This window comes from Anas platyrhynchos, chromosome 7 (assembly GCF_047663525.1).
Source record: "Anas platyrhynchos isolate ZD024472 breed Pekin duck chromosome 7, IASCAAS_PekinDuck_T2T, whole genome shotgun sequence".
In the NCBI taxonomy this organism is placed as follows: domain Eukaryota; kingdom Metazoa; phylum Chordata; class Aves; order Anseriformes; family Anatidae; genus Anas; species Anas platyrhynchos.
The window spans coordinates 14,962,192-14,980,527 of record NC_092593.1 but is presented as its reverse complement, the minus strand read 5'-3'; the positions used below and the strand labels follow the sequence as shown (position 1 = coordinate 14,980,527).

At 38.6% G+C, this 18,336-nt stretch overlaps 1 protein-coding gene across 1 annotated transcript in view; it reads right to left on the bottom strand.

Moving 5' to 3' along the window:
• SLC49A4 (solute carrier family 49 member 4) overlaps positions 1-18,336 on the bottom strand; it is a 59,142-nt gene that overhangs the window by 13,336 nt on the left and 27,470 nt on the right. The window contains exons 4-7 of the mRNA XM_005017530.5: positions 12,840-12,969; positions 7,560-7,668; positions 6,848-6,915; positions 2,403-2,530 (exon numbers count right to left, since the gene is read on the bottom strand). Coding sequence (XP_005017587.3) covers positions 2,403-2,530; positions 6,848-6,915; positions 7,560-7,668; positions 12,840-12,969 — 435 coding nt within the window. The remainder of the gene's footprint in view (positions 1-2,402; positions 2,531-6,847; positions 6,916-7,559; positions 7,669-12,839; positions 12,970-18,336) is intronic.

Genomic DNA, 18,336 nt, shown 5'->3' with positions numbered 1-18,336 from the left:
CCACAATGATGGCTGCTTTAGCTCTGCCCATCTTCTAACCATACAAAAACACCCAGAGGACAACTACCTAGAGGTCCACCATCAGGTCTGCTGAGTACGAAGAGCGACATCTAACTGAACTAGCTGTGTCAAACCACAAAGCCACTAACCAACGGCCTGCATTTGACCTCCTGTATTTTGGCTGATATATTCTACATCCCAAACTTTTAATTAAAAGAAGAAAAAAAGAAAGAAGCTCATCAAAATCAATTCAAACGTACCATTTCTCCCAATTACTGTGGAATGCACAGGTCATCATCATATTGCATCATTATGTCGAGGAATAATCTAGCATGAAGTTCCATAAATTAGCTTAAATAGCTTGTGTGTTTTCATCCATAACAGCGTATTTCATAGAGATATACCACTGCTTTTCTGTGTACAAGGATCTAAATTATACAGGCGCATTGCATCTATTTTATATGAACTTTAATGAGAAAAGGCTGATATGGAACCTCCCCAACCTACCTACGAAGTTTAAATATTATGACACAGGAGAAAAAGGAAATCTTATTCGGTAGCTATACATCAGGCCTTGAGGCCCCATGCCTGATGCCTTGATTGACTCCCCCTCCCTCGCCCCAAGAGGAATGCACTGTATTGATGGCATTTCTATTCAAAACAACCCTGTTTTATAGGAAAGCTTTCAACATTTACAGTTACATATAGAGCACAGACAGAAAACTCTAAAAGATAATTTACAACTCAATTTAAGGAACCATCCATTTTAGAACAAACAATAAATGCATGAAAAGAACAATCCAATCCCTATATTTTTTATCAAGGGATGTTAGTTCAGGATACTTCCTATCAAACACTAAATACCTTAAGTACTTTTATGCCTCGACAGTGGCAGATCTTTCAAAAAACACAAAAATACCTGAAAACAAACAAGAATTCTTATGGAACCTATATTGCATGTTGAGTACTTTAACAGAGTAAAAATCAGTTCCACCGTGTTTGTTTTGGATCATTGGTGAGTTCATACATAATGACTTCTACTTCTTGAAACCTCTTTGCTTCATTCTTATGCATAGACTTGAAGGGGTATTTATGTGTTTGGCTTGTTGCATCAATTCAGAGGATACAGTCACTGTAAAAATTTACGTTACTGCAGGCTTGTAGTGATGAAGCAGACAAGCACAAAAACTGAGAGCTTTTATTGCATTTGTTTTATCTTTGATGGAGAAGAGAAGTGTAGTCATTTATTATGTCAATAGCCACCATGAAGTCTGATTTATCTATTAAGTTCAGCTTTATTTGAGTGGAAATATTTTTGAAAAAAGTTGAAATTTCAAGATAAATCACAAATTTGACCAACCACCATCCAGATGGTGTTTCTCCTGAATTGATCGTGTATTTCAATTTGCCGTATGCACTTCTAGTTTATAGTTGTGACACACGCAATGCGCCAAGGACATTTACTGAAACTCGAAGTTAATTTGAATAAAACAGCATTTTATAGACTACTTTCCACAACTTTTCTTAGAAACAGGGGGGTAATAATATTTCTCCTATAACATGTATACTTGCATATCACAAAAATGGCACTATATTTAAAATAGAATTACATAAATCTTTATTAAATTATTAAATATATATTTTAAATCCTGATGGTTTAGTTTAAAAACTCAATACTCTGCTGAATGAAAGTCTTGGGACCACAGGTATATCAATCTTTTGGTGCAGATAGGAAGGTGAACAACAGATTTAAAAAAATTAAGCAGTGCTTGTTTTCAAATAAAGGCACAGCCCATTGGAAGCTTGAGCTCTGATCTTTTTCTCCACTTCTGCCAACAGCTTTTTCCCCCATCCTTTTGAGGTGCAGGATGAGTTAATTTTGGTCTGGATTTGTTCCCTGAACCTGGGGGGGGAGGGGAGGGGGAAGTCAACACAATGTGGAGATAGATAACTGAAAATACCACGGCTCACTTTGGTTTAAACTGCAACAAGCTTCCAATAATTAATGCAAAATTCAAAACCCTGGACTGCCAGACATGTCACTGTTTCATCTTATATGCAACACTACTCCCATTCATAGGATTTTTCTTGTTTTACTTCTCACCGTTGTTATTCCAAAACACTCAAAACAGAAAAGCACTCAGTCCCAGAATAGATCTTAAATGTATACTCTATGTTGTCATAACTACTGTGGGATTTTTTGCTTTTAATCTTTTTATGAAGTTACTAAAAAGATGCTACAGAGATTTCAGATAGGTTTTCTAAACCCTTCGTTTGCTCTTGGTAAAATTACTATATTACTAAAGATACTAAACCAGGTTATAATATAGTTGATCTAAGATTGCAAATATTTACCTGTGCTACCAATTATAAATAATAAGAATTAAAATAATTGTCAGTACCTGTGGTTAAAGGCAGATGAGTGACACTAGTTAGACAGGTGAGAGTGAACCAGGTTGATGCTAATGTTGCTCCAGATAAAAGCAGCAGTAGTATAAATTTCAGCATTCCCCTGATAAAATCTGCAAATCTAAAATAAAAGCACAGATCAGAGCAGTAAAAATGTTATTGTTCATATTATTTAAATGTAACACTTCACAATTAATTCATTAAATTCTCATTACACATTTTGGAAACTGTAAACATGATTTAAAAATCGTTTCTCATTTGCAGAAATAGAAAATAAAACATTTTTTATAGAACAATGATATTTCTAGCTATCAAGCTGAAGAGCCACGGATTTTTTAGCTGTCACGAAACAACCGAAACAGAAAAATTTTCAAGGCATCAATTGAAAACACTTGGTATACAAGAAGGGCTTTTTTTCCGCCTGCATTTGTTGGACACAACATCACACCACTCCTTACACCGCTGCTTTGTCTCCCTTGGCAGACACACTGCAAAATTAGCATATGAGGAGGATGATTTATTTCATTCAAGACATAGTTGAATTTAGTGATTCGTTCCTATGGGAAATGACAGAACTCCCAATACCAGAATCCCTAGATGGAAGATAACAAGGAACGACTTTTGAACCCTAAGATAGATTGGTGACGAAGCTCTCAATGGCTTAGGCAAAGCAGGAACTCTTTACACATACGGTCACTCTGCCAGTGGCTGTTTTGGGTTGAAATGTCTGAAAAGTTCCAGAAACCATGCATCTTCATGCCACGGCCCTCCTACACACATGCCTCAGTGTGAATCTGGATGAGGCTATCTCCACAAGTCTGTGGGCAGTCTGTTACACATAGGTAAACACGATCTTTATACCACCTGATGGTACAATCGCCTTTTTTCCATTTTTTTTTTTTCATTTTTCTTTCAAGGAGACATATTGCATTTGAACTACACTCACATGGCATAATTATCAGTACAACTGCTCTTTTCAAATGGGATTTCAACCTGGATACTAAAACAGGTATACTATGAAAGCCGATGTGATTTATCCACTAGTAATTTTCTACAGGTTAGGAGATAAGACTTTGGGCTGAACGTATGTTTAAAGAATGTCTTATAGTCCCTCTTACAGTCCCCCTGTTTCTTTCAGGCTAATGGCAGTGCAAACCACTTACGTTGGTTGATGACAAAATCCATCCAGTCTGTCAGCTAATTGCCTTTTCTTCCTTGCCTATGATCACCTCACAGGCAGATACCACAGCCTACTTGATAAAACAGACAACGCTACCAACATTTTGAGAACTAGGAATCCTAGCTCCACATACACTGTAAGAGATGTATGAGTAATGAGATCCTAAGAAAAAAAAATTATCAGTTTTTCCTCTTATTTTGATTCTCCCCGAGCTTTAATTCCACATTGAATTTAGCAGCAAGTAATTCAATAAGCAGTAGAGGGAGATCAATGCTGTATATAATCTTAAAAGTTTATGACTGCAGTGTTCAAGTGGCTTTTGCATTAATCCCTAATAGACAGGGGTTAGCTGCTACTGTTGTTTTTTCTGACAATTCAAATTCAGCAATCAGGATTACTTCTTCTCAGTAGATTGTCAGTTTCTTTAATTATTCTTCAGGATCATTGGGGTCAAAATCAGCAATTTTCAAAGCTTCTCAACGTGCAAGCTTTAGACATCTTCCACAGAGACTCCCTACGTTGTCTGCTGGCAGGCAACATCACTATTCCCTCTTTTTAAAGGCAAGAACAGTTATGCACATCCCATCTAATGATGGAAAGTGAAAAATAACAGCCTCCAGGGAGGGACATTCAGAGACAACAGGTCTGGATCCTCTATTTCTACCCTACCACCAGGGATATGTGGGAACGGGAGGATGACACCCACCTAAACCATTGAAGATGATTCAGTGGAGCAAATATCTATCTTTACTGAGCTGCTGCAACTCTCTTTGACACAAATAACCTGGTTTGGATATCACTGGTAGTAATGTGCTCCAAGGAGCTCTCAGCTATCACAGGAATCCAGAAGGGTCAAATACAAACTGAAAGGTTTATCAGCTATTGAATTTAGCCAGCAACAGAAATAATGGAAAAAATAACTTGGCAAACTAGCCTGAAATTAGTAATTGAGCGCTTTCTGCTTCTTGTCTGGTTACAGAATAATAAAGAAGACTGTAAAGCAAATCAACTTCTCAAATGCTGGTTTCAATCCAATAATAATATGTATTTATATATATATATTTAATGCTTTAACTCCTGTGTTCACTTCCAAAATTCTCTTTCTGTTTAAATCTTTTTCACCATCTAGCACATATGGGGATGCCTGCATCTGCTAAAGCAGGCACACTATGAAAGAAGGTGTATGCTCACCCTTCCCACCCCCAGGACACAGATCTCTTAGCCTACTGTTGGTAGCAGGTTTCTGTAACCTAGTAAATCAGCCCTAGGCTGGATTCTACATTTAAAATCACAACCCCGTGTTGCTGACAACACTGTCTGTTGCTAAGGAAATTATCACCATGTCATGAAGTTTCAGCATTTTGACTAACGCTGCAGGTTAAAAGCAGAAAGAAAGATGGAACTGTGAAGGACAAAACCCCAGAAATATCTGTGATCATTAGTAAATGTGACCAAAAAAATCTAAGGAAAGGGAATAGATTTATGTTTCCATGCAATAATATGAATGTCGCTCTTTGACATTGCTTTTCTTCAAGCCAGTATCATTTGAAAGCTGCCAGCAAAGGGTAAAACACCTGCCAGCTGCCCAAAATAGTTCAAGCTTTTCAATTAGAAAAATGCATCACACAAATTAGCTAAACATATCTAAGTTCACGGCTATTGGGAAAGCAGTAGGTGTAGAGCAGGAGGATTTATATATTGTGCTGAGGAAAACTGGCACCATTTGGAAAATGAGATAGATAAATGAATTTCCAAACTGGGCATTACTTTAAATATAGATGATTTAACATCTACTGTGACGTGCAGGAACAAATGCTCCAGCGCAAGCCCCAGGTTGTTACTGTTCTAAATGGTAGAATTTGCATTGCCAGAAATGGAAAGAGCAAACTCCTAAGCTGTAACAATTTTGCTTTGATAAACTAGTAGAAAAAAAATATTAGAAAAAAATCCAGCTTCTTAAAAAGTGGTTAAGGGAGAGAGCTGCTTGCTTGGCAAATCACAGTTCTGACACTGAAATACATCAGCCTGTCACCCTTGACAAGAATCATTACTTAATTTTCCTAATTACAACTTTCAGCAGATTACAGTCAGACTCGTCATTGATTCTGCCCTACACAGATAAATGCTGAATAGACCTAAGAGGGAGAGTCATCCATCAGGAGTGACAAATCACCATCTCCCTCGCTTTCTGTGTGTAAACCTTTTCATTTGAACTGTATATTGCCCAAGTTGGAAAGACATATTTGGAGACAGACTGTTAGTATTTATTTATTTTTTTAATTTACTCAAAAGCAAAGCTCTGGATGCTACAAAGTACTAGTGTTCAACAAGGTTTGAAATCAATTTTGAAGAAGTTAGAGACTCAGCATTTCCTGAATCTTAACGCAAGCACTATATTCAATAAATTCATCTACCATAAAGCTTGAGATTTGCACGTTGCCATTGAGAGAGCAGGTTCTCTCCTAACAAAAGTGAGCGAGCTGCTAAGGGTGCCCCTCTACTATTGAAACATCACAAATAAATGAAATTAACCTATTATGGAAAGGATTAAGTCAGCATGCCACCTGTTACATTGTGCGATGTATCTAGGTCAGCCACAGCAGTGGTTTTAAGCATCTGCATCTTTTAGGATAAAAAACTATTGGAAGGTAACCCATTCCTTGTTTTCCTGCTTCCCATATCATTCAGCATTTACAATGGCTTTGTCTAGATATAGGAAAGCATAAGTACATCTATACCACAACCCATAACAGCATAACAAAAAAAGGCCATACAGAAATCCAACAACCTGTCAAAACAGACACAGACTAATTTCTCTGCAGTGGAATATACCATTACTGTGTCTAGGCTGCCTATGCTACAGTCTCAATATCCCTTCAGGAATCAATACACCCAAAAGTGTTGATGGAAAGAGACAGACACTATTTCTTCAATGCTTTCCAAATGTGCTATAATGGGGTCTCCTTAATTCCAGGCAGCTGAATTCACAATAACCATTTGAAAAGAACGGATGGGAAGCACTTGTCAGGAATAGCGGTATGACTTGTTGAATTGAGGCACAAGTGTGTGGAGTTCGCAACCCCCAGAGAGCAGTAACACAATATACAAATCCAACGCTTCACAAGAAACACATCATAACCCCAGAACTATGCATTTTCCATTTCAAGTATCTAAAAGATGAGAGAAAACAAGTTATATTATTAGGAGTATACGCTAAATGACGATCACGGTTGAAGAAATGGATGCAATTATTCCTACCTTGCCATGGCTATGCCAACAACACAACCTCCAACGATAGACCAAAATCCAATCCAGCCTGCATCTACCTGACAAAAAAAAAGTAAGAAATGTGTTAAAGCTAAGAGAGTCAGAAGTTAAGGTGTTACTTTCAAACAAAGGGTGCACAAATGCTAGCAACCCTACCTGGCATCCCCCATTTCCCTCCCCCAAAAACAACCTGAGGTGCTAGACTTTTTTTTTTTTTTTTAAGGATATTTAAGAGGAAATAAATTCACTAGGAGGAAGGTATGACCAAAAAAGCCTGTGCCCTAAATGTGACCTCTATTTATAAAATCATATGAGTAATGTCCTCTGGATTTTTATAGTACTCTATTAAAAGCTTACAAATCCTCTTTTTCCCCCCCACTTCATCCCTTTCACCTGGTAAACATTATTCTCTATTACTAAAGGTGCAGCAGCCAACAACACTCCCATTTGTTTATCTGCCTCTTTGTTCTTGTCAAAAGGTGTACATAGCTCTGAAACTACTAAACACTAGTGGAGAGTCAGCAGGAAGAATCATGACAGCTTGAAAGCTATAGATTATTTTGTTTAAAATTTCAGGAGAAAAGTGGTCCATATGTATTAACAGCAGCTTAAGCATAAAAACCTGATAAAATTGTATGTTAGTGCAGAATAAAAACATGCCACTTACAAAATAGCTGCTGATTATCAGTCAGGAGATACTTACTTGGCTTACATGAACTGGCGTTAATATCAAATCCAAAACACCAGACCAGCCAGAGAAAACACCCAGTGGTATAGCATAGGCTAAAGCAATCATCAAGAATCGGAAATTGCTGTGAAGACAAAACATATGCAATTAGCTGCAGCTTATATTAGAAATTGTGCACCAAGATTAGCTGCTAGAGTAAATTGCACCCTAGAATCTATATTCTGCCCATCAAGAAAAATAGCAGAGTTCTGAAGAATGAGTGAGCCAGGAAAAACAATGAAGTTATCCGGACATGTCACTAAAATACCAGTGGCTGAGATGTTACTGCCTTAGCACTGTGGTGTTTAAAAAAGCCAGTCTCTACATTCAAAGACTTTTGGTAACATGCTGGGCTCATATGTTTCTCATTTCCACAAGCAGTTCTGCATTTGCATGGGCAACCCAGTTAATCTAAGTGCTTGTTAGAAACAATAAGCACTAATTCAATTTACAAAAAAAATATTTCAAGTATAAAATCAGAGGTTCATACTTTCACAAAATAAAAAGTAAAAACAATTTAGAAAGGGAAGGTTTTGGGAATAAGGCACGCACAACTGCAAGAGTGGGAAATTTTGACAGTTTGAGCTATCAAAACACAGAGACAAGTATAATAGTCTGCTCTAAGTACTCAACATGTTTTCTTTTATCCCCAATTATAATTATCCAACTCTTAGTAATCGGTGAAGGTAAAGCATCAAAGCTGTGCCATTATCATCACTGTACACAGCTAAACAAGATTTGGCAGACAAACACCACCAATCCCCCCTCCCTGCAGCCATCACCACAACCAAAATTAAACGCGACACCTTTGCTAAGGGGATCTAACTTTTCCTATAAAATGTTTCCATTTGGGAACAGAAAATATGCTTTGGACCCTGTAACACTGCCATTTTTAAGTGAAAAGATGTTATGGCAATTCTCAGGTTATCCCAAGGGATATCTGTGTAACCACAAAACGCACCCCCTCTCACCTCTTCCCAAACAATTTATATAAACTTGATATTGATCAGCAGTACCAGTTCCTTGGTATGCAGCAGCAATTTAACAGCACCTAGTTATGAAAGCCAGGGGGAAGGTAAGAGTTTCAAAATAAAAAATTCTCCCAAACATTTAGAGGTTTGCAGCTTACGCTGTTTTACTCCCCTCAAAGATTCAAAGCACCCCTGCCAGCACTCTTTTGCACACTGTTCTTCTCACACATCCTCATCTTGCATAACAGATTTATATCACATGAACATATCCTCCTCTTTCAGTATCATTCATGTCAGATTTATTATTTTTTTTTAATGTAAAGAAGAACAACTCCCAAACTCCCAGCTCTTCCACACACGGCTTCTATTTCTCTGAATGCTAATGCATTTGCTGCCTTCCAGACAGCAATTTTTTTCTCTCTTTAAGAATGCCATACTCCTATGCTAGTGTATCCTGTGTCATCCTAACATCTCTCTTTCATCTCTCTTAAGGTAGATGTTCTGATGTTACTTAATACTACCCATGTAAAAGCTATTCCAGTACCCGTAGAAGAAAATAAAAAGGAACATACTCATTTTGCATGGACATTATATAGCCACATTACAGACTGCAAAGAAGGAGCAAGTCTGAAAGCACTGCTCCAAAATAACACTTGCTCATTATTCAAAATCTTTGGGTATCTGTCTGAACCTCACCTTCATTAAAGAGCTACTACTGCAGGGTAAGTACTTGTAACTTACTTGACCCAGATCTCCTGCGGTGTGTTTATTTTCTCTAACTCCAGCAACGAGACAGACTGGCATGTGGGGTAGCTGCTCCATCACGTGCAGCTCCTGGTCCCAGTGTCAGACCCAGCTCTGCATCACGACATCCTCCAGTGACAGAGGCTCCCATGCTGCCACCCTGCCTAGTCTTCACGTTAAAGAAGCTGACCTGGACAAGGCTGCATGCAGTGGCAAAGTAACACCCATCACCAGATGTCACTTTGTCCCCTTGTCCAGCAATAGCTAGCATTGTCTGCATTAAGTGTTAAAGCCATTTGAAACACATCTCAAGCATCAGCTCCACTTTTCACAGCTTCAGCAACTTATATTTGTTTTTGCAATTTTGCAACTGCTCCACTGAAAATAGAGAAATGAGCTGTCTGTCACACCATCAACTGGTGAACCCACACTGTTTTCCATCATATCAGCCTTTATGACAGGATATCAGCATCAGGCTCCATTCTCCTGGAATACGAATTGGCTTTTCTTCTGCTTTTTTTTTCCCTTCCCTTTTTCTTTTTTTTTTTTTTTTTTTTTTCCCCAGAATCCTGCTTAATGCACCAGAATTCATAAGACAGGCTGGTTCGGAGGGGAGCCCTGTCAAAGTCAGTCAACATTTTCAGAATAACTTTGACAGTGCCTATTAATATCAGGCACACTCCGAGCTGCTCTCAGCCTGGATGGTGATGTCATGTAAAAGTTTCATGAAAGAAGTAATGATGTACAAAAACCTTACTACGAAATTTGAAAAACGGCTTACATAGCCCCTTGAAGATATAAAAGGCATGTAACTGGCTACTAGCATCTAATTACTTAAAAGCTAAAAATCACTGCATGTTCTCCTCAGACAAATGATAAGACAAACCATTTACTTGTATTAGAATTTTTCCCAGGGAAATTTCTGACATATTTTGAAATATAAAGAAAAAAATCATATTCATGTCACCAAAAAAAACAAGAAAGGGCACAGCACTTTTTCTTTTTTAAATCGAAATTCAAAGTACACCCATCACACTGTGTAATAGACTGTTAAAAGAATCAGGCTTAGCTCCCATGCCATGACTAATCTGTCAACTCCCACTGCAGGCTGAGAGAGTTGGTTATCTCCTGATACCAGAGATCAGCTAATTGTTATAATCTGTCAGAAGCAGGAAACCTCCCAGTCTGGAGAAGGAACCATGTTCCTAAGCAACTCCCCCAAAAATGGCCTACAGAGGGTGCTTGACCCTAAGAAGACCTATAAAATGCAACTCTGCAAGGAGCAGCTCGTGAAGACAACTGCTCAACAACCTGAAGGCACGAAGGAGCGTGGGAGTTGCAAGGATGTGACAGATCCCTTTGGCACCCAAGGAAAAAGGTCCATGACTTCAATGGTAAAGTTATGCTGCACAGCTTTAGTTTGAATTAAAAAATAAAAAAAAAAAAAAATACCTGAAGCCTAGAGCAGAGAAGAGGGAAGTGATGAAAACCTCAGTTCTCAAGAATGTTTTTTGGTGCATGGTTGGGTGAAGTCAGCCGACCAGCTCACACACATCCTGAATTTCTTACACGCACAGTTCTCACACCAGAGGGTAAGTAGGCAATAAAGGAGGAATTCTGATTTCCTGGTAGTCATCAGCAGATTACCTTTAAGCCTACATGACTAAGTCAAAAGAAAGACCCTCTTTGCCAAGAATTATGAAGTCTAGATTAGGCAGGGAACAGGGCTCAGAAGCCTAATGAACCAGCTGATGGATTTCTCTTGAAGTACAGCAGATACCATTTTCTTTTATAAAAAACTCTTGCCTGATGGATTGTTGCTGAAAGGTTCCCCAGGATAAGTGGTTTTAACGATGAACTGTTGATTGCTTCATGTACAGAGGAATGAAGAAGTACCTTTGATAAGGGGTAGCATGGAAGAATGCATAAACACCAGAGGGGAGGGAAGGATCTACCTGACTGCAATTAAGCAAAAACCCTCATGGTTCTTGGAAACGCTATAAACTACCCTCATTATTTAAGTGTCCAGGTTGTTTTCCTAAGCTTTGTTGATTGTGAATGGTAAGCCACTTTTGCTGCTTATCTCCTGCCTGTACCAGTATCACAGGCCCAGTATTTATAATATGTTGAACAAGCAATGTAATAGTTATAAAGCTCCCAAATGGAGCACTGTCAACGGAAATTTTACACTTCACCTGCGGAGTCAGTTGCTGTTTGGATTTCTGTTTGACAGCAACATTTTTACAACACAGCCCTCAGGCAGGGTCTCAGCACATACCAGCTTGGGCGTTTAACAGCATCATTGTGTGTGCGTCCTTATGGGAATTGCTATTTTTTAATATCCTGAGTAGGTCACTTTGCAGACTAACCAGCCAGCTGCATTCACACCTTCTCCCAGCTGCCAGCCTACTCCAGGGTGAATGCACAGAAGCAAGTGTTTTGTCAATTTACTCCCCCAAACTGAAACAAAACTCTCCAAAACCACCAGAGAAAAGAAAAAAAAGGGGCTAAGTTGCTTTTTTTCTGGCCCTACACATACTTTTAGAAAGCACAGATATGTAGCAACTAAATGCCTGAAGATCTAAAATTACCAAGTTTTAAGCAGACCATTTTGAACAGATTGAGCTCCTATAACTACATTACTACAAGAAACAATTGGAGTAAGAGTTTGAAGCTCCTGAGTGAAATCAACCATACTCTGCACCATGGTTCTTTTCTGCCCCAGGAAGTTTTTCTATGCATTATCATGTACCAGGCACAGGCCTTCACAATTTTACTCAGCATTATTATTACAGTTGCTCTGATACCAGATTCCTATTACACAAGACATTTTACAAACACTAGGGGAGGGACTGGGTCTTACCAAAAGAGCTAACAATCTAAGCAGACAACAAAAGAGAAGCTGTAAAGCTGAATATGTTGCTTTCTTTATAACCTTTTTTCTTTTTAAAATAAATCAAGGAAACTAACACATCTTTGAACCTGTCTAGAAGCATCTGGAGACTTTTCCTATCCCCACTTTATATTTTAACATATGAGTAATGAGATTTAATAGATCATACAATGGCTTCAGATACTTCATTCATTGCTCCCATGGCTGAATGAAAGCAGCTGTATACTTCTTCGAATGGTAAGCAGCTCCCAAATTCCTTCCAGTGTAAGAAGCATGGAAGAAAGCAGCTTTATAGTTAGTTACGCCCAGTGTTAACTGCTATCTCACACCCAGCACAATGCACTGTTAACAATTTTGTACAACCTGATGTAACAGAAGTGTAGCATAAGGAAAGCTGTGCTAAAAGGATGACTACAGCAGTGTTGGTGCAGAAGGATTCTGGCAAGAATGCTTGACATATTCCCATTTAAAATTTAATGTTGGCTTTTTAGCAGTTAGCATCCTTTTATGTCTCAGCATTAATATTTAATTTGATTTTGTTTAAAAGCACTACGAACTAACTTGTTTGTTCGATGAGAAGATTAAAGCACACTTGTGTTTATTTATTCAGGTGCTGATATTTCAAGTGGAAACCAAATGAGGACCTACCTTAGAAGCCTGCAAAAGCTTCTCCTGTAGCTAAGCCGTTGACTAGCTGCAGCCACGCTGGGAGGGAATGGAGGGCGTGAGGGGAAGTAGGCCAATGCTGCGGAAAATATCAAGGAAACCATTCCAAATTCTAAACAAGAGGGCAAAGAAAAACAAATCAGAGAACAGATGTTAGCACTGAAAGACTTATTTCAGCATAGCATTGTTATCAGCCAGCCTCTAATACATAAATCCTACCACAAGTGCTTTACCGCTCCTGACAACAGACCTGCATAACTTGAAGGATTTTTACCCCCACTCCCCAAGCAAGATTTCAAATTGAGATGGAGAATCAATGAGACAGAGAAATACCGGCAGTCAATTCCAATGAAAAGAGCTGCAGAGCAACAGGCTCACACATGGGGAACTAGGTGAAGCAAAAGGCAAGCTTTTGTTTTTTCTCTTTAAAGAGAACTATGAAGATCCGGTCACATTTCTTTGCAATGGAAGTAATGCAAGGCAGGTAACAGCGTGCTAGAGACTTTAAACAGATGGAACTGGGGAAGCCCCAGGGCATGGAACGACAATTACTTGGTATACAGGATGATGAAGGCAAACAAAAGGTCAACCAAGGCAGCATCTTGGATACAAACAGTATTACATGGCAATGGAATATAAAAGGAAAAGCATAGGAGCAGCCATTGCTTAGGAATAGAGAGAACAGAGGTAATATGGGGAAAAAATGAAAGAATACGGCTGTTTGTAGATGCTCCTCTTGTTTAGCAGCAGGCGTTCCAGATCTTCAAAACATTTCATAGTAGAAATTTGGACATGACCCTGCAAAGGCATGAGCACTTCACAGAAAATTGTCAGCAAGCCCCATGATCAGACATTCTGAGGAAAAACAACTCTATCCACATTCAGTCTAATTAATTTGTTTTACAGGCCTTTTACAACATAGACCATGTTATCCACAGACCTCAATCCAAAATATTACTGCTGTCCTCTTTGAAAACAAGATTCTTTGCTGCCAGAGAGAAAAACGTATAGCTGAAGTGTGTTATCTTAAAAGAACCTGTGATCATATTACAAAGAATTGTTCACCAACACCACAAATAAATTCCAACAGAGCTGGATACTCAGTTGCATTCATTTTCTTCTTTCTTTTTTAATAAATCAATATGAACGTGGCACTTCGCCAGCTCTTCTGCTAAACTAAAAGAAAAGAAGTTCAGGAAACTGAAAAGTAAATAATACTTAAGTGTTAATGGATCAGCTGTAGATTGGGATGGGAAATGAACACTTACAGGGAAAAATAATCTACCCTAAATTTATTTTGAAAGCATACCAGAAATGTGACAACGCTAGTCTCCATGATCAAATCAAAAAGGATTCGTTTTGAACTGTGTGGTGTCTCTTTTCCCCTACTGTGGTCTAATTACAGCTTTTGAGTGTCAAGGTCCTTGTGGTCCCTCTACAACTCCTCTAGTTTCCGGAAGATAGATGAATTTCTATCTTCCTGTACATTGTTTTTGAGAACACAAGCAATGAATAAAGAACTGGCCACAACTGGTTATCTCATATCTAAGAAAAGGATGAGAGGCTGTCATTATAGGATGATACTGGACAGGGAATCAAGGCTTGCCAAAGACTCTTTATCCCCTTGTCCTGCATCTACATACAGATTTATAGGTACATGCACATCCACACTTGGTAACATATTGAAAGGAAGATTTCAGATTGCAGATGGGTAGAGCCAATAAGAATGTGATCACGTAAAAACAGAGGTTTTCTAAGGTGATTATTGTTTAACTTTATTATACTGCAATGGCATAAGGTGAAAGGCTACATCTTCCTACAAAGAATATAAAACAGGTTGATGATTTTTTTCTAAGTCATGGTAATATTTTACAACAGGTGCTCACCTGGGGCCTCTTCTAAGGGTTACCACCTCAAGATTCATGCCAGTCAGATTACTGCAGTAGGAGCAGTATAGTAACTACTTTTTTTTTTAATTATTAAAATCAGCATGCAGTCCTTGTAGTACCATCTTGCAGCTCTTTAATGTTTCCCAGTGTTATACTTCCTAGGCTAATGAATTTGCCTTGCAAGCACTGCCCTCATACACAAAAGAAAAAGAGCAGAATTCACTTTGGAGCCTATCCAAAGCCAAAGCAGCTCCCTCTACTTAAAAATAGAAGTCTTTATTGCCATCTTAGCTTTGTGTATCACACTTGCACCTCTACTAAAAGTCCAGGTACTGCCAAATGCATTTGATTCCTTACATCTTGAATTGCTTCTTCATTAGGAAGCCTACCATCAACACAATCATTGTTTATTGTACAAGACTAGGTAAAGAAAAATACATTCCCAGGACAAATTTTAGATTGCAAGCAAAGAATAAAAAGGCAAAAGATAATATTGACCTATATCTTACGTTTTGAGACCAAGAGAGCTGCTGCCATGAAAGAGGAGCTCTTCCACAGAAGCTATCAGATTCTCAACAGTGCAAAGGATGCAGCAAAGCACTTGGAACTGGGCAAGTCAGCATAAATTAGTGTGCAGAAATAGAGCGCTGTATATGTTTTGCTGAGGAATGAATCTGAAATGTCTCACAAAAGCAATGAGGATATCATGCCACAGTGACCTGTGAATGTCGATGTGGAGAGATGCCTGCACCATAGCCCTGGAAGCAGGCACTCCTGCTGGCTGTGTAAGCCCTAAACAGAGAAAGAGAGGTTTACAGAGATACAAGCCTCCTCGATACAAGTCTTTTTCCTTCTGAAAGACAGATTATTTACAGGACAAAATCCTACCCAAAACCAAAGAAACCCTCACCTTCTCCTGAAAGGTAAAGGAAGGCACTTCATATATATGTGCACATATATATGGAGGGCACTTCACGTGTGTGTGTGTGTATGTATATATATATATATACATATATATATACATACACACACACACACGTGAAGTGCCCTCCTTACCCCTTTGTTTTTCTTATGTTTATATACACACATGTACTTTACACACAGCTATATATGCATACATACAAAAATTTGTAAGAAATGGTGATTTTTCATTAATATTTAGGAAAGCACATAGCTAAAAGCTCTGCCTGAAGTCCAGAGTGATTCAAGCTTCCTCAAGCAGTACAGGTAATACAACTCAATCCTGATTTGCTACATCCGTACTATTTCAGCTGTGAACCAGAATGTGTAGACACAGATGACACAAACAAGTTGATATTTCAGCTGAGCTCTTAGTCCATGTCCGAGATACAGGAACAGCAATTTAATGAAACACAGAAGAGACTGGAGTTAACAGAGCAATTTCAGAATGGGTTTATAAGCAATTGCTTCGTAATCATGTTTGAGGTTAAGTCCTTGGAAAATTAGCACACTCTTGTCACGCTACTGATCCCAAGTTAACAATTCACATTATTAGGGTTTTAAAAATAACTAACTTCTGGATGCTGCTTATCTAATAGTACCTCATGCAACAGCAACAAGCTCCATCACAAACAAAACACTCAAGAATGCAGAGTGCCCGTCCTATGAAACTGGCTTTCCTATAACACCTTAAATGAGAAGTCATACTAGGCTCTACTGTACTTCCTAAAGAAGTGGGACACTTGAGTCCAGCTCCTTGTTCTGTCCCATTCTCTAACACCTTTACTACCTTTGAAGACTGTTTGATTTTCATTTTCTGCCTAGCTGATTTTAAGGGGATGAATATTACCCTACCAAACCTTTAAGGTATTTTGTGGTCCACAAGTGGACAGATCTGTACAACTACCATGAGGTACTCACCACAAGTTGTCACCTACCACGGGACAGACATTCCTCTATCTCTGGAGCCTACCTGGCACAGCAGAGCACAGAAGAGATAAGCAACAGGGTCAGCTGCCTCTTTAGCTCCTGGGAAAAAGAGAGCTGAGGTGTGATGGAACAAATCCCATAAGGGATATGAAGCAACCTCCTCTTGGGATGGTTCCTGCCAATTTCAAACCAGCTGAATGTTTTGCCACTGTCTCAGTGATTCTCCACAGGCCACTGACATTCAGGAACCATCTCTTTTTTAGTGCCTGAACAACAAAAGGATCTTGGAAAGACCCCTTGAGACACATAGCTAACACTGCAAGTACAGCTGCACAGTGAACCCCAGCTATGTATTTAAAAGTACTTTGTTCAAAGTAAGAACTACAGCTGCCCCACAAAACACACATCCTAAGAAACTGAAGAGCTGCTGTAGGATGATCTTATGCTGGGACCAACAATCCCAAGCAGGTTTACAGGATGGACTGTTTTTAAGTCCTTGCTGACTCAGAAAGGCAGAAAGAGCGGTGCTGAAACACTGCACAGCAAGACAGATCTCTGAACCTTGCTGGCAAGCGAGATCTATTCCCATCTTCTCAAGAAAATACTCAGGAAAGCTTCCTGGAACAGAAGAGAAGAAAAAGTGAATCTAATGGGCTGCTGAAAGCAACATTTTTAGTGCTAACAGGCTCAAGGAAGGGGTTTTAGGTACAAAACTGTAGTTCCTTAGGGCAAATGAATTCTTCTTGCTCCATGGAAAATCCAGAAAGAGTGGGTTAAAGCACTTTTCTAATCATTGGATTTTTGTTCCTCTTTTATCCACTGCTCAGCAGGACACAAACTCACTCTACTTTGCTTTTTCTTCCTTCCTTCCCACTGGTCACCTTATCTTCCATGAAATTTTTGGGCTCTAACATCAGATTTATCTCTGATAAAAGCCTAACCAAACCCAAATTTCATTGTTTCAATAAATTTGAGTCCAGCAAGAAGTATTTGAAAGGAAAGAGTCAACTACCTGCTGAAACAGGATCCAGGCTCTACTATGCTTTCTTTGAAATTTATGATAAAGTGGACCTCACCCAATACAAGTATTAACTTCACAAAATTTCCATAAGAATAGCAGCCAGAAATAAGTATCACAGTTAACTTAATCCCATAAACTATGAGTTACACAATATATATACACCTTAAGATTTCTGGAATGCATAGAACTAAGACTTAGCTACATTTCTGAGGCTGGAATTATAAGCAAAAAAATGCCGTAACATGGTAAAGTTTAGGTGCTCTCAATGCTATACCAATTAGTATCAACTAAAAGTCAGATCACAGACCCTTAAAGCACTTGGGGAACTCTTTTACTTAAAGCTTGCTGCTGAGTGTTGCTAATTTTTGTAAGTGACACGAAGAGCTGTGAAGCCACTGCATGAAAAACAGAAAGGAAAGAAAAACTACATTTTATCGGGTGAATTTTCTATCAGTGTTTTTTTGCACCAAAACTGTTGTTACTTCATTGAAATTCCTCGCCACATAAGAACTAGAGAGTTTCAGTTAAAACCAAAATTTTAGTTAAGAAACAGATTGAGTTTTAATTCCAGTATTAGATTCTGAGATATTAATAATCTAATCACGTTTGAAAGGCACATGCAAGTCATAAATTAAGGTTGAATTAATGCAGAATATAATTTAATGCTGGAATATATGAT